Here is a 27,868-nt window from a genome sequence, read left to right as displayed (position 1 = left end):
ATGGCCTCTTCAAACGCCTCACACTGGATGATCAAGTCTTCATCATCTTCTTCTCTAAAACACACACACACACACACACACACACTAACTGAACACTTCAACTTGAGCTTGATTGCATTGCTCGGTGTGCATTTCTACTTTGTTTTTCTATGCACAGTTGTACATTTCAACAAATTAAACATGAGCTCACCTTAACTTCGGCAGCAGGCGAAGCAGCTGTAATCCTGGTGGATGAAAATAAACAAAGTCCATGAATATACCATAAACAATGCTCAAAAACATCTACAGCTCTGTTGGAAAGCTCAGTTGTGTTAATGCACAAAAAAGGAGGCGTGTGCTTGAGTGACAAACAGCTGAATGCAATTAAGTTTCATTAATTAAACTGCATACTAACCACACTACTCATACTAGTTTTGTAGTATGCATATTATGCAAATGACCTTTTTTCCAAATGTGCAATATACAGATGTGTTATTTTAGTATTATTGAGGTACTATTTTAGATTTTATTAACATACTATTTTTTGCAGTATGCAATGTGAATATCATGCACAATAGGTTGCACACGTAGATGACCAAGTAAACTTGTCAAAGTGTGCTATATACAATAAGAAACAAGAGTTAAAACGGTCTTTACTCATTATGCGATCAGACTGCAAATTTACAGAAATAACACTACATTAAAGCATACTACTGTCTCAATAGTTGCACACTGCTTCATATTCTAGTAGGCATGTGTACACTGTGCAGTATGTAGTATGCTAGTATTATATAAAAGCTGTATTTAGAATAATAACTGCTTTCAAAATCGCATACTTGCATGCTACTCATACCTTTCTACAGTATACACTAAATAAAGGTTTAATGTACTATTCACAGGCAACTGCAGACAGTACAAAGTGCATAGTATGCAGTATCTTGGTTTGACGTACCGATGAACTCCTTGCGCATCTTGTCTCTCTGCCGCAGGTCGTCGGCGCTGAAGATCAGGGCGTTTATGACGCTCAGAAGGGTCACCAGGTAAGGCACATTATCAGTGGACTGGAGCTCATTCATAATCACACTGAATCGATACTGCTGCGTCTTCACAGACTGTTAGAGAAACACAACACTAATGTCATGCAGACTTTATATTGAGCTTCATGTTACATGCAGGCCCCGTCAATCAACCTTTGCACTTTAAAAAAAGATAATCGTCCAATTTAAAGTTTGATAAAATATGCATGCATAAAATTTCACAGAATATCTGTGGTTTAAGTTCAGTTAACATAACCACCAAAAATAATTTTCTTAGCACTTTTGTCTATTTACATTAACAAGTAACTAAACATATTTAAATCAAGCCACGTTAACTTGAGAAGTTAAAATGACAAGATATTGTTTAAAAAACAAATAAATAATGAATTAAAGCTTATACAAAACAAGCAAAATAACTTAATAGAAACAAAAAAAAAAGACTAACAAGATTTTTTTCTTAAAATCTCATTAGTAATGAAATCTAGTACATAAATAAATAAAGCAGGTAGATGTGTTAAAAATATGTAAATATACAAGTAAATAAGTAATGTGATGTGTACATAAATAAGCAAATATATATTAAAAAAATTAAAAATAAATCATATCCGACATATGGGGTAAGATAGAAAATATTCATGAAAACAAAGATAATTTTATTTCTTAAAATCAAAGTTAATATATTGTAAGTTAATAAATATGCCAGCAAGCAATTAAAAAATAAAGTAAATGTATCTTGGTTCAAGAATGTTTAGATATTTTTACTGTAAAAACAATGATATAAAGAAAATAATCTTTTCAAAATATCTTAATTTATATATTAAGAATTAATAAAATTCCTCAGTCTATTTAGAAGCCACAGTGTGACGTTTTTAGTTTTTTTCCCCACATGCAATCACACACTGATATATTAAGGGGCAAAATCCATCACAAACATTCACATGAGATGCATGTGCACTTCAGAACACCAGGTGTAAAAGACACTTAAAACTCACGTTCTGATCTGATATAAATCCCGTTACTCAGACGGAAGAGCACGAATCATACAATCATTTGAACACTTGCCTTGTAATAGTCCAGAGCATCTAACGCGAGTCTGTGACCCTCGGAGGAGAACATGCTGAGGGCCGCCAGCAGCTCAAACACCTGCTTCTTCACCATGGTGTTAGATGTGTCCAAAGCTGGAGGCAAAGGGAAAGGAAAAACTGTGTTTTTAGCTTCTTCCTCCATCGTTTTGTCCATCTCCAATTTTGGAATGTGTTACCAGCTAACTTTTTGGGAGATGTAATGTGTGTAACTTTGTACTTCTGATGTTTAAAAAATAATCAGCCCAAGCATGTGATAGGTGTGAAGACTGAGCAATGCAGATACTGAGAGCAATGCTTTGGAGGAATGCATGTTTTCTGAATTTATCTGGTCTCCATTAGTTGTTTTGTTGAGTATCATACTTTATTTGGCTTTTAGGGGTCATCATGTTGAGATGAAAAGTTGAAATGATGACATAGTAAGCCATAATTCTATTATACAAGTCATAATTATCACACTGTCAGTTTTGAGGTAAAAAGTCATACAGTAGCTTTGAGACAGCCAAAATCATCAAGTTAATTATGAGATAATGTTATAATTATGATAAAATGTCATGATTCACTTAAGAGATTGAAAGTCAAATTAAGACAAGTCAATTATGAGATAAAAACTCATAATTCTGATAGAAAGTCAAATAAAGACTAGTCAATTATGAGATAAAAACTCATAATTCTGATAGAAATTCAATACATTAGTCAATTATGAGATAAACTCAATTCTGATAGAAAGTCAAATAAAGACAAGTCAATTATAAGATAAAAACTCATAATACTGATAGAAAGTCAAAATGATGATAAGTCAATTATGAGATTAAAAGTAATTTATTCCGATTATAAAACAATCCTTTGAAATTCCTTTTTTTTTGGGAAATGGAATGGATTATTGACATCAGAATTTTTTTTTTATGTTTGCATATGCATTTTTTAATGAGTATTATATTTGATGCATCAGCCTTTTATGGCTCATGTAGTCTGATATAGTGACAATATGAAAAACAACTAAATTTTATTCAGTGACTCAAACTAAAAAAATATGCAATAGATTTTGCTAAAGGCTATTGCACATCGAATATGATTCAGTTGAAATAAGACAGTAAGAGCGTCTTTACCCTGCGACAGCTTGCGCACGTATCCCTCATTATCCACGATGAAGTGAATCCCAGCGGAGGAGTTCAGCACGGCTCTCACACAGCTCACACACGTCAGCTGCAGCAGAGCGTCTGCGATTCGAGAGCAGCCGCGTCCCGACAGACGGGCCAGGGCCTCCAGCAGCAGGTCGAGGCCCGAGAGCTCCAGGAACTGCACCATCCAGGCCTGTTCGCTCTTCATCAGCCGCTTCTTCAGGCCTGAGTAGTTGACCACGGTGGGCACCTGCAGCAGACGGATGCACAGCTCGGCATCTGCGTTCTCCAGGTTGGCCTCCTGCGAGCCGTCCGAGTCATGAGACGAGCCCATTCGACCTTGCATAGCCACCCACTTCTTCTGCGCACCGTCTGACTTCCCAGACATGATGATGAAGATCGAGGGAGGTGCTGCAAAGGGAAAAAGCTGAGAATTTAATTACACACACAAATCTAATCGTTTATTTAGATTCACACACAAAAACGTAAATCTCGTCTCTACAGCATGCCAAATATAAATTGGGTTTAACTTGAAGAAATTGTGAAAGAATTAAATAACTACTGTACTGCAAAAAATATTTCTCAAAGGAATAATAATAATTATTATTATAATTAAACAATTTACAATAAGCACAATTATTTTTATAATGAGGTGCTGCGGAACAGAACTTATACTGAATAAATGAAATATGAAAAATATATTTAGGATATTCCCAATAATAACAATAATAATACAATTTGTTAAAACAGAAATCGCTTTTATTATTATTATTATTATTATTATTATTATTATTATTATTATTATTATTATTATATTATATATATTATAAGTGCTGTACAACTGCACTTATATACCGTATAAATGAGCTCACACAAACACCAATGCAGAAGGTCAGAAAGTCACTTGAGGTTAAAGTAGGCTACACTCCAAAATATACTAAACTTAAGCTTTTGGATGAAAAACTATAATCTGCATCATCAGAGGCCAAACACCAAAGGTGCGTAGGCACCTATTGTATCCGTTAGTGTGAAGTCTATGGCTGCCCATAGAACTGTTTGCGGGACAGTTGTGAAATTTGGCACACTGATAGAGGACAGTGAGAAAAGCTAACATAGTAAATTTGGAGTCTCTAACTCAAACTCTCTAGCACCACCACTTTTTTCAAATTTTATGCTAATAACTCAAGTTTAGTCATAACGTTTCTGAATAGCACGTGAACAAATCCTACGAAAAGCATGCAAAAGTGGACGTGGGGCTATATCTCCACAACGGTTTGGCCTATTGAGACCAAACTTGGTGTGTGTTATAACAAGTTTGACCTGAGACTACATGCAGTGTTTCGGTCAGTGTTACCTAGTGGTCAGGAGATATGAAAAAAATAATGTTTTGGCTCATAACTTCTGAATGCTTTGGCCAAAAATGACAAAACTGGTCCCTTTAGATTCATGCATCATGCCAACTCGAATTATATCCATTTTTCCTATGCTGTATTTTACGAACCCATTAGCGCATCGTTACGAAACTAAAAGTCACAAAAGTTTTTGGCTCCATACACTCATGGTACTAAAAGTTTGGGGGCAGTTATACTAGTTATACTGAAATTTACATTAAGCAGTTGTAAGGGGTGATGTTGATAGATTCCTTCATGACCAGAACACCAATTTGACCAATATTGGCTAAACTTCTTGTCCAACATTTTGATTCATATCGAAAAACTCCTCCTAGATCGTTGCTCCGATTTTCACCAAATTTGGCTCGGATCATCTTCAGACCAAGCTGGCAAAAAGTTATGGATTGCGTGTCGATACACAAAATGTTTCTTTTAGCACATCAACAAATTTTGATTGAAAGATTCCAAAATGCATCTGAGGCTGTGTCTCTGCAATAGGGGTGGTTAATCTGTCTGATTTCCCGATTCGATTCGATTACGATTATTGAAGTCCCGATTCGATTACAGTCGATTTTCGATTATTAACGATTCTCGATTAACGATTATTGATTTTCCATTTCACAACAGTAAGTAGTAAACAAACTGTGTAAATCATTACTAATAAATGGTAGAAACAAACCGAATGTATGTAGCGGTTGGGATTTTCAGTTTACTACATGCAGCAGGCACTCTGATTCCATGTATGGGGCACATATATATTATTCATATGACACACAAACACAAGTAGACAAGACCTTTTTAGTTCAAAATCTATGCCCCGTGTCACATCGCCTATGCTTCTGCTATGAGCAGCGCGGCCAGATCTGCCTCGCGCACGCGCCGAGTGTGCACAGCTCGGACTACTGTCAGGGTCATTGCGACTCCCCACCTTGCCTCCTCACTGTCCTATGAATACTTCGACCTCGTCTAACATACCCAGAGGCATTAGACAAAGTCTCCACTACAATACTGTCACCGCGATTGCGGAGAGGTGCGGTCAGAAGACAAATATACATGTCTAGCGCGGTAAAAATCTCCCGCTTGGTCCCCGCAACACTAACACGCCTGCTAATTTCGCAATGAACACTCCGACCCCTGCAAACATTGTTCACACCTCTGACATTTGGCAAAGGACCATTTACATTGGGCAAAGGATTCACCGTTTGTGCTTGGTGTACTTTCACTTTCAATATCACTGTCATCTTCTGGATACAGATATTCCCCTTCAGAATCAGTGTCCGCGAATAGAAGTCCCAACACTTCATTGCGGGTTTATTGAAGCCTTATTGATGCCATTAGATAATAATAAAAATAATAATGATAATAATAATAATCTAATGCCAATACTCGCTGACGTTGACAACATTGGTCAGATAAAATGGCTCACTCTCACAGTAGCTCCGCTTTTTTTTCGCACTGATTCAATGCGCTCTCGAATATTTTGTTAAGGAGCATTACGTTTTTTTGAGTCAGAGATTAAGTATTACATGTCTGCTATCTGGTGCAGGGGAGGTCGCGTGAAATTTGACACCCTATTTGACAAAATCGGCCGTTTTATTCAGTGCCGCATCTTGTCGAATAAACTCGACCATGGTGCCAAGAGGGTTAGAGCTCCTGCCATGAAAACCCAAATAAATCCACACGCTTGCTTTGAGCCCAGATGGAGCTGGGTGGTTCGGTTGGTTGCTCGCTCCTGGTTTTTCCATTTTACACACCTGTTCTGGCTGCTTGCTAACTGGAACTGGGCGCGTTCGTGACTTTCAACTCCCGGTATAATTTTTTTTTACAAAATAAAATAGTGCAAAAAAAAAATTAAAAAAAAAAATTAAAAATTTTTTTTTTTGAAAATTTAATAATCGATTCATACTCGTCCATAACATACTCGCGATTAATCAATAATCGATTTTTTTCACCACTCCTACTCTGCAAAGCTTTGAAATATTTGCACCAAACTTTGTATGTGTCCTTGTCACCTCACTCTGACCATGCAATCAATTTGGTAACATCGCCACCTATTGGTCAAGAATAATAAACCATTCTTTAACCATTAAAAATTACATTAAAATGCTAATAACTTTTTATCGCATTAGCATATTGCAACGAAACTTGTCTCAAAATATTCCCTGGCTTATTTTGACAACATAGAAACCAAATATGCCAGAACAAGCTGAATTTACGGTCCCCCGTTTTGATTTATGTTGAAAACCTACTTTTTTTTTAAACTCCTCATCAAACGTTGGTCCGATTTTCACCAAAATCAAGTCAGATGATCTTCAGACTGTGCTGACGAAAATGTATGGATTTTGTGTCAATAGACAAAACCGTATACCACAGCGATGAATTTGAGGCATTGTGCCAAAATGACAATGCTTTGGCATATTGACACCAAACTTTGTGCGTGTCATTGTCAAGACACACAGAGCACACCACATTTATTTGATTACAGCGCCACCTATTGGTCAAACTAAAAAAGCCAATAAATCATGCTACTAGAGGTTGTATTTATGATTGTTCAGCCATTACAATTACAATAATCCCAAAATGTTATTGTCATCACTGCATTTGCTGTGATGCTCCATGCCATGCTTCGTTCCCCAATTTGCCGGTGGAGTGCTTGGCCCGTAGTTGCTGCTTGCAGCTGGATTTTAAATTAAAGTTGCTGTGTATTAGAATGATTTCTGAAGATCATGTGACACTGAAGACTGACAAACTAAAAATACAATAAAACAAAGATTACATACAAAAGAAAATACAATTAATTTTTTTTTTTTTTTACTTGAAAATGTCATGTCGAATTCAATGTGTCAGAACTTTGGTCTTACTGATTGTGAATTTACTAGTGATTTCAAATCGTTTCAAAATCTGTCATACAGCACTTTTTTCTGGCATATTGTCAAATATATGTATGAAAACAAAGGTCTCGAACACCTGACTCTGTCTCTTTTGTGCATCCATGATGAAACAGGCTGCATTTCGGCACAAAATCTGCTTCACATTCAGATTTTCAACACTAACATAAAGCAGTGAAAGCACTGAGACTCCAGAGAGCTTCTTCATCTGATCTCCTGAATATATCTCCCACACAATCTGTGCTCAAGACTGAAGACGACAGCATCATGAAATCATCTTTACATACAGTGACTTTGACCTGTTTACATACAGACGACATGCAATGACACAAACAAACGCGTTCAACGCGTTTCTATTTGGCAAACGCAACATTGTTGCAAACAATAAACAAACAGTAACCAAATCGACCGAAAATCGAGCTTAATCTCCAAAACATGGCTATTTTTCGTCCTCATCATCATAATGATGATGTATACTTCAGTTGTTTGTCTTCAACTTGGTTTTACTTGAACTCATGTGTGTTTTAAAAAGGGGAACACGTAATCTTTAAGACATTGAATATTAATTTCTCCTACCTTTGATTCAGCAAGTGTTCTTTATGATGTGATGAAGAGGAGGACTGACGCAAAGAGACACTTTCCGTGCGTCTCTCCTAAAATTTGAAGTATTCCGGGCGGATGAGGGTGAGATTGTTAAATTGACTCTCGCCGCTGATGATACATGTGCTGACCACGCCCACTGAGGTCGGGGGGCGGGGCTTAACGCGCTACTCCACCAATCCAAACATTCCAGGAAACTTAAGGACTGCATACTGCGAATGTGCAGGAGTATGTAAAACTACTAGACTTTTTAAATCAACAGTTCAACCAAAAAAAAATTAAATGTGCTGAAAATGTGTTCCCCCTCAGGCCTTCCTGAGTTTGTTTCTTCATCAGGTTTGGAGAAATGTGCATCGCATCAGTGTCTCATCAATGGATGCTCTGGAGTGAATGGGTTTGGACTCTCATTCTGACGACACTTCCATTGATGAGACACCAAAGCAATGCTACATTTCTCCAAATCAGCATGTTGATAAATGAGATTCTGCACGTCATGCATGTTTGATAGATTCAGTGAGGATAAACTGAATTAGTGTCACTCACAGCTGAAACATGCGTGATCGAAAAAGAGAAGGGAATGATTCAATGAATATACAAATAAAATAATCGAATGATTATGAATCAAGTTAGGTTTTATTTGCATAAATGCAAGATCATATTGGCATGTTTTAGCAGTTTAGAATAGATAATTCTGTCATAAAAAGTGTTCATCCCTCCATGCAACAGTGTGTTATAGAAATATAAACATGCTAAATTAATACACAGACTTTTAACAATAGGATTTTTAATGTTTTTAATCACCAAGCCTGCATTTATTTGATCCAAAGTACACCAAGAAGAGTAGAAAATAAGAAATATTTTATTTATTTTAATAATAAAAAAGAAACATGATAAATTGTTCCTTGAGTAGCAAATCAGCATATTAGAATGCTGTACTGTAAGTGAAAATTTTCAATATAAATATAATGTAAAAATATTTCACAATATTACCGCTGTTACTGATTAATTTTGGATCAAATTAAATGCAGGCTTGGTCAGCAGAAGAGTATTCTTTAAAAAAAATTATCTATCTGTTCAAAAACTTCTGATTCGGTAGTTTACATGTAAAATCATAAAAAAATGTGTCACTTGAAATAAAATAAACATTAACTGAAATAAAAATAAAATAAAATATAAAAACTTTTCAGTTTCAGTTTTTTCAAGCAACATTTCTCATTTATATTTAGTTTAACTTGATGTGGTAAAATAGCTAAAATAAAAATAAAATAAATAAAATAAGAATTGAAACCAAAATAATGTAAAAACAAAATGAAAAAAAAAATGTTAATAAATAAATAAAATATAAAATAAAAAATACAAACTTTTTTTCAGCAACATTTATCTTTTTAATTTAGTTTAACTTAAAAATAACTCTAAAAAATAATAAAATAAGATAAAATAGGCACTGAAACCCAAATAAAAACTGGTTATGATTATTATGACAAGGCTAAAACAACGCTTGATGTGATTTGTTGATAATGAAGGCGCGTTTGCTCCTCCAGGCCTGAAGGGGCGCTGCACTCCTTCTGCAGTCACATGTCAACACACTCCAAATCGCGCAGAAGAACTCTTCAAAACGCTGCTGAGGAAACCACGAATATTATTTTCAAACGTTTCTTGTTTTATTGCTTGTTTTATTTACTGAAATTGAATCATGGCGTCAACAAAAGAGCTCCTAGAGATGGATCTTTACGCTTTACTGGGGATTGAATCGAGCGCGACAGAGAAACAGGTGCGTGAGTCTGTGAGCTGTTTGTGTCAGTCATACAGATATTAATTATCATCTGTTAAAGTATACACAATAACTATAAAATACGAGTGTAACGGTGTTGTTTAATCACTCGTGGAGGTTAAAGAGGGAATGTTTGGTGCTCGGATTACGAGTAGAAGAAACTGAAGTGTTTAGGTGTCAGAACATGAGCAAAATACTGATTTATTAGTGTGTTTACTTTAGGTTATGGTTCATATTTAATTGAATCCTCTACCAGAGGCTTGTAATGACATACGTCTGTGTATATTATATGTTTTAAAGATGGTTTAGACATAAAGACACTCATATTGGTTTCTGTAAGTAAACACAGATATTAAAGACAGCTTGTTAATAAATAATATTGTTTTAGACGAGAATGAAGTTATTTTGAGTGTAAAATGTTTGAGGAATCGTTTGTCACTTACATTATAGTACAGTATAGTACAGTATAGTACAGTATAGTAGAGTATAGTAGAGTATAGTAGTGATGAGGCAGTTTGTGGCCAGTAGGTGGCGCTGTCTGTCCTGTCCAGAGCAGATTGTTGTTCCTGAAGAAATGTCCAGATCAGAATTTCACCCTAAAATCATTAAACCAATATAATGTTTTAAGGAGTATATATAATTAATATCGGTACTTTAAATGTATATTATATAATATTATTAAGAATATGATTGTATATTAATTATTTTTTAAATTGTGCATTTATTATTTTCACAATATAATTTATCATATTAAATGTATTGAATTTTCTGTATTATAGTTATTTAATTTTTAATATCATTTAAATTATTATTATTTAAAAGTATTTAATATTATGAATTATATTATAACTATATATATATATATATATATATATATATATATATATATATATATATCATACTTGAAATATATTGTAAATTAAGTGTGTTAATAATGTATAAATATTACATTTATTCGTGCATATAATATGTTTATTGTGTTATGTGTTCATGATAAAAATTGAGAATATTGTGCATTCTGTACATTGTGATATACATACACACTGAACACAGGAATTAGCTAAATGTTACATATGTATAATAGATATTAATTAAAAAATATTACAAATAAAATAATAGCGTATATACACACATACACACAGTGTATATATATATATATATATATATATATATATATATATATATATATATATATATATATATATATATATATATATACTTTATGAGTCTTTGAATCATTGATTCATTTGAACGGCTGATTCATTAAGAAAATAACAGTTCTGCTGTGGCTTTAAAAGCTTATATTCTTATTGGCAAAACTACTAAAATATAACTCAATATTAACTTCTTATTTACTGAACACTGAGCACCAAACCTCCAGCTGTGGCTTTGAATAGATGCTAATGAATAAAAGTAAATCTCATGTTTAAAACCCTCCAGTTCAATCCTGATGAAGAGTTTTTTAGGTTAGAGACACGAATGGCGTTCACCCAGCAGCCGTCTGACTTCTGTCCAGCGCAGCATCAGACGTCTGGAACGTCACGCATCTTTAATATCTTCAGTTCATGCAACTTCTGTAGCCATGTTCAGCTGTTTAATCAAACTGTGGACTGTGACTCGAGACGACATGTGAACCGGAGATAGATCTGAGTCTGGATGAAGTCTAAGAAGTGTGTTTGAGCTGCAGGAAACTCATCATGTCAAGCCTGAACAGCACTTTTTAAGTTTTCAAGTTTATTGAAAGTTTATTTATTGAAAGTATAATTAGCTTTTTTGAGAGTAATATTGGATGCATCAGGCGTATCTCATAATTATGAGATAAAAGGCCATAATTATTATGAGATAAAAATAAAAATAATGAGGAAAAAAGTAAAAGATGTGACATAGAAAGTCGTTAACTTATGACTTTAAAATTTACAGGATTATTTTTTTTTTTAATGAAATAGTTTATTGAAAGTTTGTGTATATTTATAAAGGTTTGCTTTTTTTGAGAGTAATATTTGATGCATCAGGCTTTCATTGCTTTATGAGATAAAAAGTTACAATTATTATGAGATAAAAATAAAAATGATGAGGAAAAAAGTAAAAGATATGAGATATAAAGTCAAAAAAACAAAAAACAAAAAAAAAGTATTTTATGGAATTAAAACTTCATAAAAAAAAGTTATCATGTTTTTAATGCGTGTCATAGTCTGATATTGTTAAAATATGGAGTAAAAACAGCTCAATTATATTTATATTTTCTGAAGACACAAATTGAGAAAACATGCAATTTTGTGCAAAATGCAATATTTATATAACATTCTGATGCTTATCAAATTATTTTTTAACTTTATTCTTTTAAACTTAACAAACTTATTTATGTTCTGTATTTAACTTTAACTAAATTAAAATAAAATGCATTTTATTCTTGTAAATTAATTTAAATGTTGATTAATTCCCACATGCATCTTTTAGAGGTCATAAATTATTAATGGTTATGAATTATATGATCACAAACAAATGAAGGTCATATTTGCCTGTAAACTGAACTCTGAATGGAAATAATTGGCTGTGATTTATAAGGAAAGTGTTTTCATGAGTTAGCTTCATGATGAGTGTAAGAGCAGCTGGACAGATGTGAGGATCAGCCGATGTGGATGTGTTGGTCTCTGTCAGCTGATAGACAGCGTCTGATGAGAAACACACCAAGAGACGCACGGTTCACATTCCCAGAGGCTCATGGGAGTTCAGAGACGTGTGCACGGAGCCGGTCTATTGTTATAAAACCTCTCTGAAGCTTCAGGACTTCCAGGAAAGAGTCTGCAGTTATGGCCAGTGTTTTGCATATAATGTGTTTTCTGTGAAATATGTGCATTCAGCCGAAACGAGGGAGAAATGTGATGAATGCAGAGAACGGGGGATGATTCTTCTCTGTCCTCTTCTGCAGATCAAGAAAGCGTACCGACAGAGAGCTCTGTCCTGTCATCCTGATAAAAACCCTGACAATCCCAAAGCTGGTGAGACACACACACACACACACACACACACACACACACACACACACACACACACACACACACGAGACACAGACCTGACCCAGAGAAATCATCAATACAACATGATAGAAGATAGAAATCATTTCATATTCAATTCAGTCCTAAATGTCTTTCTTTCTTTCTTTCTCTTTCTTTCAATCTTTCTTTCTTTTTCTTTCTTTCAATCAGTCTTTCTTTCCTTCTTTTTCACTCTTTCCTTCTTTCAGAATGTTATTTGTTTTTCCGTTTTATTTCTGTTTATTCCCTCATTTTTTTGTATTTAAACCTTATTTTTTATATTTTATATTTATTACAAACTTTTTATTCTTTCCGCTTGTTTTCTGTTTATTTTTAACAATTTTATTTAAAAAAAATGTTTTATTCTTTTTTTATTTATCTAAACTTTAGTTTTTTTTCCTGTATTTATTTTTGTACATTTTTAATTATTGCCTTTATTTTTTGTATTTTAACTGTATTTTTATTATTTTAAACCACATGTTTTCTGTTTATTTTTAACTTTATTTTATTATTTTAAACATTTTTTCTTTTTATTTATTTATTTATATATAATCTTTCTTTCTTTCTTATTTATTTTTGTAACTTTTTAATTCTTTCCTTCATGTTTTGTATTTTAACGTTATTTTTATTCTTTCCACTTGTTTAATGTTTATTTGTTTAAATGTTTTATTTTTCTTTCCTGTATTTATTCCCTGTATTTATTTTTGTAACGTTTTTATCATTTCCGTCATTTTTTTTTTTTACTGTATTTTATTCTTTCAAACCTTTAAAACAAGTGGAAAGAATAAAACTAGAATACATTTATTGTTTTCTTTTAAATGTTTTCTTTCTTACTTTCTTTCTAATTCTTTTTGTTTATTTATTTATTTATTCCCACATATTTAAAAACATATTTTTTTATATATATATATATATATATATATATATATATATATATATATATATATATATATATATATATATATATATATATATATATATATTATACTTTTTTTTTTTAATTTATTCTTACATTTCTGTCTCTTGTATGATAATTAGGTGGTCTGGACTGACTTGCCATTGACTTGTTGACTGGACACATATGCTTTATTTTTCCCCTTATCTATATATCTCTAAAGGAATGTTTCTAATATAAATCAGGTTAATTCCCTGGCTCTCTCTGATCCTGTGCTGTTATATCATCTAACATCAGTGTCGTAGTTTAATGAGTGTCTGTGATGTCACATGATTTCTGAATCCGTTGTTTTAGCCGTTAGTTCAGCTGATGTTTGTCCTTGTTCAGAAAGAGCATAAACTCCTGTTTTCCAGCATCTGAGTCTTTGAGAGAAGCCCTACAGTAAATCATTAAAACAGGGCACTAAATTAGGGTTATGAGAGCGAGGGCGAGTCTCACGCAAGCCTGTCAAGAACACGACGAGATCATATTTCACTTCCAGATCACAACTAATTATAGTTTGCAAAGGACTATGTTTTCACGACAATTAAGTGCTTTTAACTCCACCGAATTCTCTTCATTGTCAAATTCTCATTTTTGATTAGAAGTTCTGCTTTATTAAAAAAAAAAAAACATTTTAAAAGTATTTATTTATTTCATATAATTTTTATTGTTTTTATTATATATTATGATTATTACAATTATTATAATATTATATTTAATAAAAATATAAGTAGTGCTTGTTTTAATAAAAAATATATTATAATAAAAAAATTATAATCTGTATTTATTATTCCTGGTATTTAAACTGCTGCCTTGTTTGAATAAAAACAATATTTTCTTATAAAATACTAAAATGCTTGTTTGTACTAAATTATGTAGAAATATGTTGTTGTTTTTATTTTTAAGAAAATTATTATAAATATATTATTACAATTATGATATTATTTTACATTTAATAAAATATAAATAGTACTTATTTTAATAAAAAAAAAAGTATATTATTATAAAAATGCTAATAATTTGTATTTGTTAATCCTGGTATTTTAAATGTTACCTTGTTTGAATTAAAAGTAAAATACTTAAATCTTTAAATGCATTAAATTATACAGAAATATCATTGTTGTATTTTCATTGAAAATTATTCTAAATATATTATCACCATTATCATATTCTATATTTAATAAATTAGAAATAGTACTTATTTTTTATTTAAAAAATACTTATTACACAAATGTGAATCTAATGTGGATCACTATAAACTATAAATATAAACTGTATCCATGCATTACTGTAAAAGGGAAAAGTAGCTTAATTGTTGTGAAAATAATGTTGCAATTGCATGAACACATTAATCTTTTTTTATGTTGTTGCAAAATATAATCCTACAAAATGTTTCAGTTGATTTTGGAGGGACATTATTTTCATGAGAGTTCAAGCGCAAAGTTAACCGCATCAAGCCACTGTAGATCAGATACGGTTAAAATCATGGCTCAAACCCAAGACAAGCACAACTGAGACCAAACATTCGGAGCAGATCGAGGCAGCATGACATAAGACGAGACGTAACGAAAGCATGTGGCTTCTCTTAGACCCCCCGTGACTCAGAACATGTGCATAATCAGAGCTGGGAAAATCACTCAGTGTCAGGAGAAATGCAGCGTGGACGAAGATGGCGTGTTCGAGGGCCGTGTTTTCCTCCCTGCGGTCTCCCGAGGCCTTCAACAATTCCTGATTAAGTCAAAACGGGGAAACGAGGCATAATGGGTTATGGTGCAGGTTTGCTTTCTCAGAAACAATGGGATATTGAGAGTATGACCATATGGCCGCTCACGCGAGAGCACAGGGGTCAGGCAGAGGTCACGCTTCACTGGCGGCAGTTTGGAATAATTCAGAGTTTTAAATGCTTTTGAAACAAGGGTTTTATGCTCAGCAGGACTGCGTTTATTTAATGAAAAGTGTAGTAAAAATAGTGAAAATGTTTTATCATTTAAAAAAGCTGTTTTCTATGTGAATGCGTGTTAAAATATAATTTATTCCTGTGATGCTCCGCTGTATTTCCAGCATCATTCCTCCAGTCTTCAGTGTCACATGATCTTCAGAAATCATTCTAAGATTAAAAAATCATTATAACAGTCCACTTAATTTGTCTCTTCATGCAAGAAATTATAGTTTAGAAAAACGTAAATGCACAAATAAATAGAAAATATATTATTAATAATATTATTAAATTAAGAAGTAGCCTGAAATATCCACAAATTATTATAATATTATTATTATATAGTGTTTTTTTTTTAAATAAAAATATATTAAAGTCACGGTAAATAATTACAAAAAATTATTATATGCCCAATGCATTACAGTAAAGGAGAGAAGGTGCTTGGATATATATTTTTATTATTTTTAACAATACCTTTCTCTTCATCTGTGAATCCTGAAAAATACAATGCAGTAAATCATGATATTATTCTGATTTCTGAAGATCATGTGACACTGAAGACTGGAGGAATGATGCTGAAAATACAGCGGAGCATCACAGGAATAAATTACACTTTAATACAGATTCACACAGAAAACAGCTGATTTAAAACCTAATATTATTTCACTATTTTAGATCCAATAAGCAGTGTGGTTGAGCAGAAGAGGCTTGGTTCAGACGCGTGTTGACCTGGTTTGCGTGCGCTCTGTTAATGGAGCAGGTATCTCAGTAACTGGAGCCGAGGGCTGCCGGGGGTCTCTGGGGGGGGGGAAGCGGAGCTCGCAGACGCTTGTTAGCGCAGAGCAGAACCAGTCGTGCCCTCAGAGTCATTAGGGGTCCGGCGGCCCCTCGTACGCTTCGGCAGGGACCCGCGTTTACACGCAGCGGGGTGTCATTAACAGGAACAGCTTTCGTGAGAGCGCCAGCACCCCGCTGTAATGAAGGAAACATGTTCGTTAGCAGGACTCACACTCAACTATATATATACATTATATCCTGGATCACAGAACCAGTACATTTCGTTAAATTGAGATGTTTGCGTGATCTGAAAGCTGAAGAAATCATCTCTCCATTGATGTGTGGTTTGTTATGTACACGTATGTTTCATATTATAATAATAATAAAAAATAAGTACACCACACTCTGTTTTAATAGTGAATGTGTATCTTAATTATTAATATTTTTATGTATATTTACTTAATTATTTTGGTGGGAAGGGCTAATATGGGATTAAATTTTGCAATTAAAACAACAAATAAATAAATATTTCTATGTTACTTGATCATTATTCAAAGTTTATGCATGTTTCGAATCATTATTTTGGGAGGAAGTGATAGCATGTTATTAATTTATTTTATTATTTGGGAAAGATTAAAACACACACTGATTTAAAAACAGTTTGATGTACTGTGTATGAATCTGTAAATAATGTATTGTTTTTATTGTCATGTGCATTTTAGTTATTTATTTTGGCGAAAAATGGTAACGTGGTGTAAAAATGTTTTGCAGTTATATTTTTTTTAGAAAAAAAAAAAGATTAAATAGGCAAGTGTTTAAAGTTGTTGAAATAGGCGTTGATATGCAATAACTGTTGAGTTTCAATAAATGCACTGAAGAGGAAATGTTAATAAAGCAGTAAAACATGATCTAATGCTTTTAAAAAAATGATCAGGTCTAGTTTTCTAAGCTTGCATGGTTTCCTCAGGGATGTTTGAACACATGTGCGTTCTGATACCAGTGTTTCAGACTGGTGTGAATGTGATTGAGTCGTTTCTTCTTCTCTGCAGCGGAGCTCTTTCATCAGCTGTCTCAGGCTCTGGAGGTTCTGACCGACGCCGCTGCCAAAGTGAGGAGCATCTTTTGTTTTTCGTTTTTTTTTTTCAGTACATTTCAGTATTTTTTTAAAAAGTCAATTTTCCACCTGATACATTTTTTTTAAGAATCGGGAAAAATGCATATTCATAATACAGATTAATGACTTTTCTAGGTCTATAAATCTTAGTTTTAAACACTTCTAAATAATCCACGTTTTCCAGGCATATCCAGAAAAGCTGGTTCTTTAGAGACCTATTTCTAATGAGAAATGTCTGATTTGATGTTTAAATGAAATCATCTTGAGGTCCTCTCACACTGAATTGTGACCCAGGAGCACAAAACCACTCATAAGGGTCGAAATTTTGGATTTATTCATGATCTGATATCTGAATAAATCATCTCTTCATGGATGTGTGGTTTGTTCGGAGGACAATATTTGTCTGAGATGCAACTACCGTATTTTTCGGACTATAAGTCGCACCTGAGTATAAGTCACATCAGTCCAAAAATACGTCATGATGGGGAAAAAAACATATATAAGTCGCATTTATTCAGAACCTAGAACCAAGAGAAAACATTACCTTCTCCAGCCACGAGAGGGCGCTCTATGTGTTCAGTGTAGACTACAGGAGAACTGAGCAGCATAGAGCGCCCTCTGGCGGCTGGAGACGGTAATGTTTTCTCTTGGTTCATGGTTCTAAATTAATTTTGATAAACAAGTCGCACCTGACTATAAGTCGCAGGACCAGCCAAACTATGAAAAAAAGTGTGACTTATAGTCCGGAAAATACGGGTATTTGAAAATCTAGAATATGAGGGAGCAAAAAAATCTAAATATTGAGAAAATCATCTTTAAAGTTGTTCAGATGAAGTTCTTAGCAATGCATATTACTAATCAAACATTACGTTTTGATATATTTATGGTGAAATATCTTCATGAACATGATCTTTACTTAATATCCTAATGATTTTTGGCATAAAAGAGAAATGTATAATTGTGACTCATACAGTGTATTGTTGTCTATTTCTATAAATATACCCTAGAGACTTGAAACTGCTTCTGTGCTGCAGGACACTGATAGAAATACTGTTCATTTGATCATTTGCACATTTGTTTCTCTTTCCTCCAGGCTGCTTACGATAAGATCCGTGCCGCTAAGAAACAAGCGGAGGAGAGAAACAGAAAGCTAGACGACAAGAGGAAGAAGATTAAACTCGGTCAGCTACTCTTCATCAAATACTCTCACTTCTGCTCCGTTATCACGGGAACACATCGATTGTGTGCAGGCATGTTTCTGCCAAGAGACCAGAAAAAAACAATTCCTAGAAAAAAAGTCTTAAAAGCAAGATATAATCTCATTCAGTGCAATTCTTGAGTTTGTCTAACTTTTTTTTCCCATCATTGAATAAAAAATAAAAAAGATAATTGCAACTTTATATCTCATACATTTTGCAGTTGCTTTTATTTATTACACGGCAGAACGGTTTCACAAAAAAAAAAAAAATTGTGAAATGCAAACTTTTTGCAAGGAAACAAATTCAGGATTGCTATTTAAAAAGTCAAAGTTGCGTTCAAAATATTTTTACTTCTTGGCAGAAACGAGCTGCTTTATGATTGTCTGTGTAATGCATGTGACATAATTGTTGTATTTTTGTGTAGATTTGGAGGCGCGTGAGCGACAGGCAGATAATGTGAAAGCAGACGAGGTTCAAATCACCCGCACATTAGAAGAAGAGGTCAGAGCTTCGTGTGTGTGTGTGTGTGTGTGTGTCCACTAAACGCTTGTGATGTTATTAAAAGAACAGTTCACCCAAAAATGAAGATATGCAGAAAATGTGCTCCCCCTCAGATCATCGGAGATCAGGATGAGTTTGTTTCTTCATCAGGTTTGTAGAAATGTAGCACTGCATCAGTGTCTCATCAATGGATGCTCTGCAGTGAATGGGTGCCGTCAGAATGAGAGTCTGATAAAAACATGACAATAATCCACAGCACTCTAGTCCATCAGTGAACATCTGGAGAAGACATCAAAAGTGCATCATAATCCAGCCACATATTAGTTTAGATCTGTTTAAACGCTGCTGGATCTGTGCAGATTTCTCTCCTGATTCAGACCAGAACACTTTTTCACTGGAGGAAAGTGTTATTCTGGATTATTTGAGTTAAAATCATCTTAATGCTGGATGTGTTTCAGGTTTTGTCTTCTCCAGATGTTCACTGATGGACTGGAGTGCTGTGGATTATTGTGATGTTTTTATCAGACTCTCATTCTGACGGCACCCATTCACTGCAGAGCATCCATTGATGAGACACTGATGCAGTGCTACATTTCTACAAACCTGATGAAGACACAAACTCATCCTGATCTTGGGTGGCACTGAGGGCGAGCACATTTTCAACAAATGTTCATTCGTGGATGAGCTATTCCTTTAACACACATACGTTTCTATCTGTCTACTGTCTTGATTCTGTCTGCTCTTCTCTCCTGTGCTGCAGTAATGCCTCGTTTGAGTCAGTAGGTGTCAGTGTTTGTCGTGTGGAGTCTGAGTGACTGTGGGTTACTGCGGGTCACGCCGGCTGAAGTACACAGAGTATTGTTTTGCTTATGAATATAATAATTCTGGGAATGCGTGTGGTTGTGTGTTTCTGTGTTGTAGATCGCCCGTCTGAGGGAGGAAGGATCACGAGAACTACAGGAGCAACAGAGACTCATACGAGAGCAGATCCAGAGAGAGAGAGGCATTTACACAGGCACAGGTGCCTAAACACACTCTCACACACATTTACATTGATGCATCTGGCTCATGCATTTAGCCAAAGCACTTGCACATTGCCATGAAAGCATATATGTGTTATTGTTATAAACTGGTTTAGTATGGTTCATGCATGCAACGCCGGGGTCATGGGTTTGATTTTTAGGAAATGCATGATTATATGCATTATGCCTTAAATGCACTGGAAGAGACTTTAGATAAAAGCATCTGGCAAGTGCATTAAAATATACAGATGTCAAATGTAATGTTTATGTACAGTGCATTTATTTTACATTTGAGCGTCTAAATGAGGACATACCATCCTTATTTCTTGCTATTAAACTAAAATGTGATATTAGATAAATAAAGCCACATAGATATTTATAGAAATATTTCACCTAAATATAAACATGTTTTTGTCATATACTCTCCTTCACGTTGTTCCAAACTATTAATCAAAATTTATAGTGCAATAATAGTTTATCATTTGAAAATGAATAAATTAAGGCAGCCATAAATAGTCGTATTATAATTTTACAGTTGTACTTTAGATTAAAATTATATTATTGTAAATTATATGATTATCGTATTATTTACAGTGAAATATTACACTGACATTATTTCTTATGTTATTTAATATTTAATTTAATAAAAATATTTTTTGTAATTATTTTATTTCATTTTTGTAATAATAAAATGTGAATATATTAATGACTAAATTATTATAATTATTTAATTATTATTATTTATTACATGTATTATTAATTAATAATAATAATAATAATAATAATTGTTATTATTATTATTATTATTATACAGTCAAATTTTTCAGCCCTACAAACAAACAGAGCATTTTAAATCACACTCACAATTGTTATCTGAGGCCAAATATTGCAGCCCTATTTTATACTTATATGAGTTTCTTCTATTGAACACAAAAGAAGATATTTTTTATAAGTTTTGAGAATCAAACAATAATAGACTACATTGGACAAAAAAAAAAAAAAACATGTTTGAAACATGTTTTGCAGGAAACACTACGTAACACATTTCGGGAATGACATGAGAGTGAGTAAAAAAATGACAGAATGATGATTTCTGTGTGACCTGTCCCTTTAAGACCTAAAATACAAACCTGGAGTTACACAATCTTTTTTTTATTTATCGTTTCCTCATTAGTCCAAGAATCATGTTTATGTGCCTTTAATTATTTCATTTGCCCAGTAATTTGTTTTATTGTGATTATTGTGTTGTTTTCTGGAACGCACAGCGCTCACAGCATCAGAAACAGCTGCAGCGTTTGCTTTATTACCAATGCAGGGATAATAAAGAGATAATATTGTCCTTGTTACTGTAAATACTGATTTTACCACACGCAACACACAGCTGTTCATTACTCAGTTAATTTCATAATAATTGATTATTATATTTAGTAAATAGGTAAATTCAGCCATTTACTTACTAATTTATATGTTAGATTAAAAATATTGTACACACACACTGATGCTGATGGGCAAATCTCCATAGAAGAAAACACAGGAGTGATGGACAGAGAGAGTGATGGACCGAGAGAGTGATGGACCGAGAGAGTGATGGACCGAGAGAGTGATGGACCGAGAGAGTGATGTACAGAGAGAGTGATGTACAGAGAGAGTGATGTACAGAGAGAGTGATGTACCGAGAGAGTGATGGACCGAGAGAGTGATGGACCGAGAGAGTGATGGACCGAGAGAGTGATGTACAGAGAGAGTGATGTACAGAGAGAGTGATGTACAGAGAGAGTGATGTACAGAGAGAGTGATGGACCGAGAGAGTGATGGACCGAGAGAGTGATGGACCGAGAGAGTGATGGACCGAGAGAGTGATGGACCGAGAGAGTGATGTACAGAGAGAGTGATGTACCGAGAGAGTGATGTACAGAGAGAGTGATGGACCGAGAGAGTGATGCGCCGAGAGAGGGATGCGCCGAGAGAGGGATGGACAGAGAGAGTGATGGACCGAGAGAGAGAGTGATGGACCGAGAGAGAGAGTGATGGACCGAGAGAGAGAGTGATGGACCGAGAGAGAGAGTGATGGGCAGAGAGAGTGATGGGCCGAGAGAGTGATGGCCCAGAGAGAGGGATGGACAGAGAGAGGGATGGACAGAGAGAGGGATGGACAGAGAGAGGGATGGGCCGAGAGAGTGATGTACAGAGAGAGTGATGGACCGAGAGAGTGATGCGCCGAGAGAGGGATGGACAGAGAGAGGGATGGACCGAGAGAGAGAGTGATGGACCGAGAGAGAGAGTGATGGGCCGAGAGAGTGATGGGCCGAGAGAGTGATGGGCCGAGAGAGTGATGGCCCGAGAGAGTGATGGCCCAGAGAGGGATGGACAGAGAGAGGGATGGACAGAGAGAGGGATGGACAGAGAGAGGGATGGACAGAGAGAGGGATGGGCCGAGAGAGTGATGGACCGAGAGAGTGATGGACCGAGAGAGTGATGGACCGAGAGAGGGATGGACAGAGAGAGTGATGGACAGAGAGAGTGATGGACCGAGAGAGTGATGTACAGAGAGAGTGATGCGCCGAGAGAGGGAATGCGCCGAGAGAGTGATGGACCGAGAGAGTGATGTACCGAGAGAGTGATGTACAGAGAGAGTGATGTACAGAGAGAGTGATGGACCGAGAGAGTGATGGACCGAGAGAGTGATGGACCGAGAGAGAGAGTGATGGACCGAGAGAGAGAGTGATGGACCGAGAGAGAGAGTGATGGGCCGAGAGAGTGATGGCCCAGAGAGTGATGGACAGAGAGAGGGATGGGCCGAGAGAGAGAGGGATGGGCCGAGAGAGAGAGAGGGATGGGCCGAGAGAGAGAGAGTGATGGGCCGAGAGAGAGAGAGTGATGGGCCGAGAGAGAGAGAGTGATGGGCCGAGAAAGAGAGAGAGAGAGTGATGGGCCGAGAAAGAGAGAGAGAGTGATGGGCCGAGAAAGAGAGAGAGTGATGGGCCGAGAAGAGAGAGAGAGTGATGGGCCGAGAGAGAGAGTGATGGGCCGAGAGAGAGAGTGATGGGCCGAGGGAGTGATGGGCCGAGAGAGTGATGGGCCGAGAGAGTGATGGGCCGAGAGAGTGATGGACAGAGAGAGTGATGTACAGAGAGAGTGATGGACAGAGAGAGTGATGGGCCGAGAGAGTGATGGGCCGAGAGAGTGATGGACAGAGAGAGTGATGCGCCGAGAGAGTGATGCGCCGAGAGAGTGATGGGCCGAGAGAGTGATGCGCCGAGAGAGTGATGGACAGAGAGAGTGATGTCTGGAGGCTGGCTCTGATGTGAATGTGATGTTTGTGTCTGATTGATTGAGATCAGGGCGCTCTGTGATACCTGAGCTGATATCAAACTCATATTTGCTCTGATTTCTCTCGACAGATTCTTCAGCAGCACATCAGGGTGACAGCAATGTGACTCCTAAATTAAAGGTACATGCATGCATGTAAAAAATAAAAATGAATATAAAAAATATATGCATGGAAGCTAATATAATTTTATTTATGTGCATAGTAGTGAATAGTAGAATAGAAAAAAATTGATGAATAATAAAAAATACCTATGTATTAAAGTTTATAGCTAAATTGGAAACAAATACACTCACACACACACACACACTTTCTGAATGGACTTTAAAACACATTTGTCTTGACTTTCTCAAAGGAGTCTGATTTAAAGAGTAAATGAAATTGGATCGGTGTGAGTTTTGAGAAACTCCTGAGAAATAAAACTAATACTTAATACGAGGCATAAGCCGATACTTTTTGAGAGAATCTTACACAAAATAATAAATAAATAAAAATGTATATTGATGTGCATACTAAATAATATGCTGTGATATAATATAATGTACATTATTTATTGTTTACATTAATATTCATATTTGTTACCAAAACATAAAAATAAGAACCAAGTCATTAAAATAAACAAACATGCATGTTATGTAGATAATATTATATATTGCATGTATTATTTACATTAATATACATATTTATTGCCCAAATGAAAACAAATAATGTAAAGAAATATAAATTATATTTCTTTCTTTCTCTAGATAGCTGTAATTAAGACAAAATGGTATATGCCAGTGTTATTTTAGTTTTATTGACATAGTATTATATAGTTTTATTTTTCTATTTCTATTTAATTGTAGTTTATTTTATTAATTTTGTTGTGTTTGTCTTTATTAACAGTAAATATGATTAAAACCATTAAAATATAATATTTTTATCTTGAAATAAAAATGAATAAAATCTATATAGACATATTTATTTATTTATTTTTTTTTTTTAGTCATATAAAATTTAATGGTATTTATTTAAGATTATCTGCAATCAGCATAAAAAAAAAAAAGTTTTTAATGATTTATAAATTGTATTTTTTTTCAATGGACTATCAATATATTAAATGTTACAGAAAATTAAATGTTTAGTAATGCCCAAGTACAATTATTCGTAGATTGCTATCACAAATCTAACAAACACAAATAAATGAAATAAACTTAAAATGAAAAGAGAGAATTTAACGAAACAGAATTAATCCGTTTCTGACCACAAGGACTTTACTCAGCATCTTCAAAAAAATGCGAAACATTAACCCCACCATCTCGTAAACATCTATTTTATTTTATTTGTTCAGAGTAATCTGTACGACATTATTTAATATGCAGCCACCTTCTCCAATTCTTCGGATACACTACAGTGATTTCTACATTACTGTATGACAACCGAAGGAGAACATGTCATAATCTTCATGAAAATGATCACAGCAGACCCATGTCATCTTTAATACCGAAGCTGATTCTCTCTTTCTTTTTCCCGTCCTCAGCTGAAGTGGAAGTGTAAAAAAGACGACGCTAGCAACGCGGGCTATTCTCACGAATGCCTTCAAAGCCTCTTCCAAAAGGTGAGTCTGCTCCGGTTTGACCTCGTGTGTGAATGAGCAGTTCGCTGCGGTTAACGAGGTCTGCATGACATCAGCCGTTAAGCGCTTTTATTCCCCTCGTGTGTGAGCTCCATTAAGTTTTGTAGCAGCGCAGAACGCTGAAGGCTACGCAGAGCACATGCCACCGCTACAGACACGTTTAGAGCCGTCTGGGGACTCTGGAAATGTGCTCTTCACATGCAACTAATGACGTCTGATTCAGTTACACACTTCTTCACACTTCCGTCTTCCCGGCTTCCGGATTGACAACAGAACAAGAATGAGTCTTTCGTTACAAATCAGAAATTATTAAAATGCTGGAACTGACGGTGCTTTACTCTACGAAGAATGAAGTGTTTGGGTGTGTTCTTCTGCTCATCAAGGCCGCATTTATTCGATCAAAAATACAGAAAAAATACAGTAATCTTGCAAAATGTTATTATGATATAAAAAAGTGGTTTCTATTTTAATATTCTTTAAAATGTAATTTATTTCTGTGATGCAAAGCTGAATTTCATAAAATATAAAGTGTCACATGATCCTTCGGAAAACATTTTAATATGCTGATTTATTATTAGAGTTATCAACAGATAAATGTTTTTTCAGAATTCTTTGATGAATAAAATAATTTATTCACAATATAAATATGTTCCAACAATTTTAATCTGTAATATCACTTCTTAACAATTTAACACATCCCTGCTGAAGAAAAATTTTAATAAAAAAAAAAAAAAGAAAGAATATAAATGTACGGACCCCAAACGTTTGAACGAGATTGTATATTGTATATGAAATATTTATATTTTAAATAAATGCTCTTGTTTTTAACTTTTTATTCATCAAAGAATCCTGTAAAAATTATCACGTTCTAAAAAAAAAAAAAAAAAAAAAAAAGAAGCTTAATATAAATATAAATGTACGTATTTTCAAAATATTTACTCTATGTGTGTATATTTATACATACATAATCCAAATAAAAATAAAAAAGGATTTGCCAGAGCGTATTGAGAGTATCATCTGGTCTGAGTGGCTATAAAAGTTAGAAAACAAGTAAAATGTTATTTCTTTGTTGATTATATTAGAACAACTTGGAAAACAGACTAAACAGAAGATGTAAGAAGCATTATTAGAGAAAAGGGCATACTGATATATAACAGGTGAACTAACTTTACCCTGCACTGACCTCATTTCTGATATTTGTGAAAAGGCTAATGGGCTCGAGCATCAGTGTAGAGAGAAGACTGCTGAAATGATGTAAGACTGTGTTTTGGGCGTGGGTCGAGGTCTTGGGAACTTCTGGAAACGTCTGGATGGATGAAATCGGCTTCCTTCGGGACGCGCTGCTTTGTCACTGTTGGCAGGTTTTCTCCGTTTCTGAAAGTCTGATGCATTCTGCTTTTCCCAGACAGCCGTGAAACTGATTTTCAGAGATTCTCGGAAACATCTCACGCTTTCTTAAAACTTACTGGAACGTGGAGAGCGAATCTCAGGAAAGCTGTGAAGAACAGGCCCGGGTCGAGTTTGAACTCTAAACAGAAAAACGAAATAAGAGAAAGAAATAACTAATTATGTTTTGTGTGTAAAAAATAAATAAAAAGAACACAAGAAAATATTTTTTTTGTAAAGTAAGATACATTTTTAGACTTTTTTTTACATGAAAAGTGACAATAAATCCTTGAAAATATTAGAAAAAAAGGCATTTTATTGCATGAGATAAATTGCCATGAAATTTTGACAAAGTAATGCATACAAAAATAAAAATAAATAAATAATAATATTATTTCTTGTTCTATTTGAAAAATAAAAATCTAAATAAATAAATAAAAATCATGTTTTCTTTAAAAATAAAGCTAATTCTTAGGATTTGTTTTTGCATGAGCTAAATGGTCAAATGTGACTAATTAAACCTAATAAAAGACTTTATTTAGCAGAAAACAGTAATTTCCTATTTTGATATAGTGGTTAAATATTTTGTGGTCATATTTAATAAAAAAAAAAAAAAGAGACAGAAATAAGAAATGATGTTTCCTGTCAAATAAATATTTTTTTAAACTTCTTTTTTTTTTTTTGGTATTTATTGCATTAGTTTACTGTCATGAAAATGTGACCATAAAATACAATTTTACAAAAAGGTGTCCAAAAATAGAAAACATTTTTTTTTTAAAACTTTTTTGGTTAGTTATCTGTGGTTAAATTTTGTGGTCGTATTTTTTAACAAGTTTTTAAGCAAAAAAGTCTATTTTAAGTCATTTTAAAATAATTTATTGCATGAGCTTAACTGTCCTGAAAATATAACAATACAATACGTGCTGAAAAAGTCCTAAAATATAATTTATAATATAATATAAATTTTTCTTTTCTTTTCTTTTCATTCTTGTCTTGTGTTTTCTTTCAGACATGTTTATATTTTATGGTCATATTTAACCACAAAAACAGAAAGATAAACAAAAAATTCCATTAAAAATAAAGTTGATTTTAAGACCTTGAAAAGCAGATTTTTTTTTAGAGTTTATATAGAGTTTTTTTTTTTTTCTC

The 27,868-nt window shown here is 34.2% G+C and overlaps 2 protein-coding genes across 2 annotated transcripts in view; one reads left to right on the top strand and one right to left on the bottom strand.

Moving 5' to 3' along the window:
• Nucleotides 1–186: 186 nt before the first annotated feature.
• On the bottom strand, nucleotides 187–8,263 carry LOC113117763 (inverted formin-2-like). The gene is made up of 5 exons (XM_026286669.1): nucleotides 8,075–8,263; nucleotides 3,208–3,630; nucleotides 2,079–2,194; nucleotides 932–1,091; nucleotides 187–224 (listed from the first exon to the last, which is right to left on the bottom strand). The coding sequence occupies exons 2-5, from the start codon at nucleotides 3,605–3,607 to the stop codon at nucleotides 187–189; spliced, it is 714 nt and encodes a 237-aa protein (XP_026142454.1). The 5' UTR covers nucleotides 3,608–3,630; nucleotides 8,075–8,263.
• Nucleotides 8,264–9,680: 1,417 nt separating this feature from the next.
• dnajc17 (DnaJ (Hsp40) homolog, subfamily C, member 17) overlaps nucleotides 9,681–27,868 on the top strand; it is a 43,914-nt gene continuing 25,726 nt past the window's right edge. Inside the window, exons 1-8 of the mRNA XM_026286666.1 lie at nucleotides 9,681–9,869; nucleotides 12,799–12,868; nucleotides 17,604–17,662; nucleotides 18,762–18,849; nucleotides 19,292–19,368; nucleotides 20,290–20,389; nucleotides 23,792–23,841; nucleotides 25,238–25,315. Of these exons, the coding sequence (XP_026142451.1) occupies nucleotides 9,792–9,869; nucleotides 12,799–12,868; nucleotides 17,604–17,662; nucleotides 18,762–18,849; nucleotides 19,292–19,368; nucleotides 20,290–20,389; nucleotides 23,792–23,841; nucleotides 25,238–25,315 (600 nt within the window). The 5' untranslated portion in view covers nucleotides 9,681–9,791. The remainder of the gene's footprint in view (nucleotides 9,870–12,798; nucleotides 12,869–17,603; nucleotides 17,663–18,761; nucleotides 18,850–19,291; nucleotides 19,369–20,289; nucleotides 20,390–23,791; nucleotides 23,842–25,237; nucleotides 25,316–27,868) is intronic.

This window comes from Carassius auratus, chromosome 17 (genome assembly GCF_003368295.1).
Source record: "Carassius auratus strain Wakin chromosome 17, ASM336829v1, whole genome shotgun sequence".
NCBI classification, from domain to species: Eukaryota; Metazoa; Chordata; class Actinopteri; order Cypriniformes; family Cyprinidae; genus Carassius; species Carassius auratus.
Note: the sequence above shows the minus strand (reverse complement) of the source record. Positions and strands in the feature narration are given on the sequence as shown.

Excerpts from the sequence above, each read along its gene's own strand:
- LOC113117763 (XM_026286669.1), bottom strand. The coding sequence starts at position 3,607 with ATGTCTGGGAAGTCAGACGGTGCGCAGAAGAAGTGGGTGGCTATGCAA. Across the intron at positions 2,195-3,207 it reads CGTGCGCAAGCTGTCGCAGG|CTTTGGACACATCTAACACC; the intron begins GTAAAGACGCTC and ends CTTTGCCTCCAG. Across the intron at positions 225-931 it reads GATGCGCAAGGAGTTCATCG|GATTACAGCTGCTTCGCCTG; the intron begins GTACGTCAAACC and ends TTCATCCACCAG.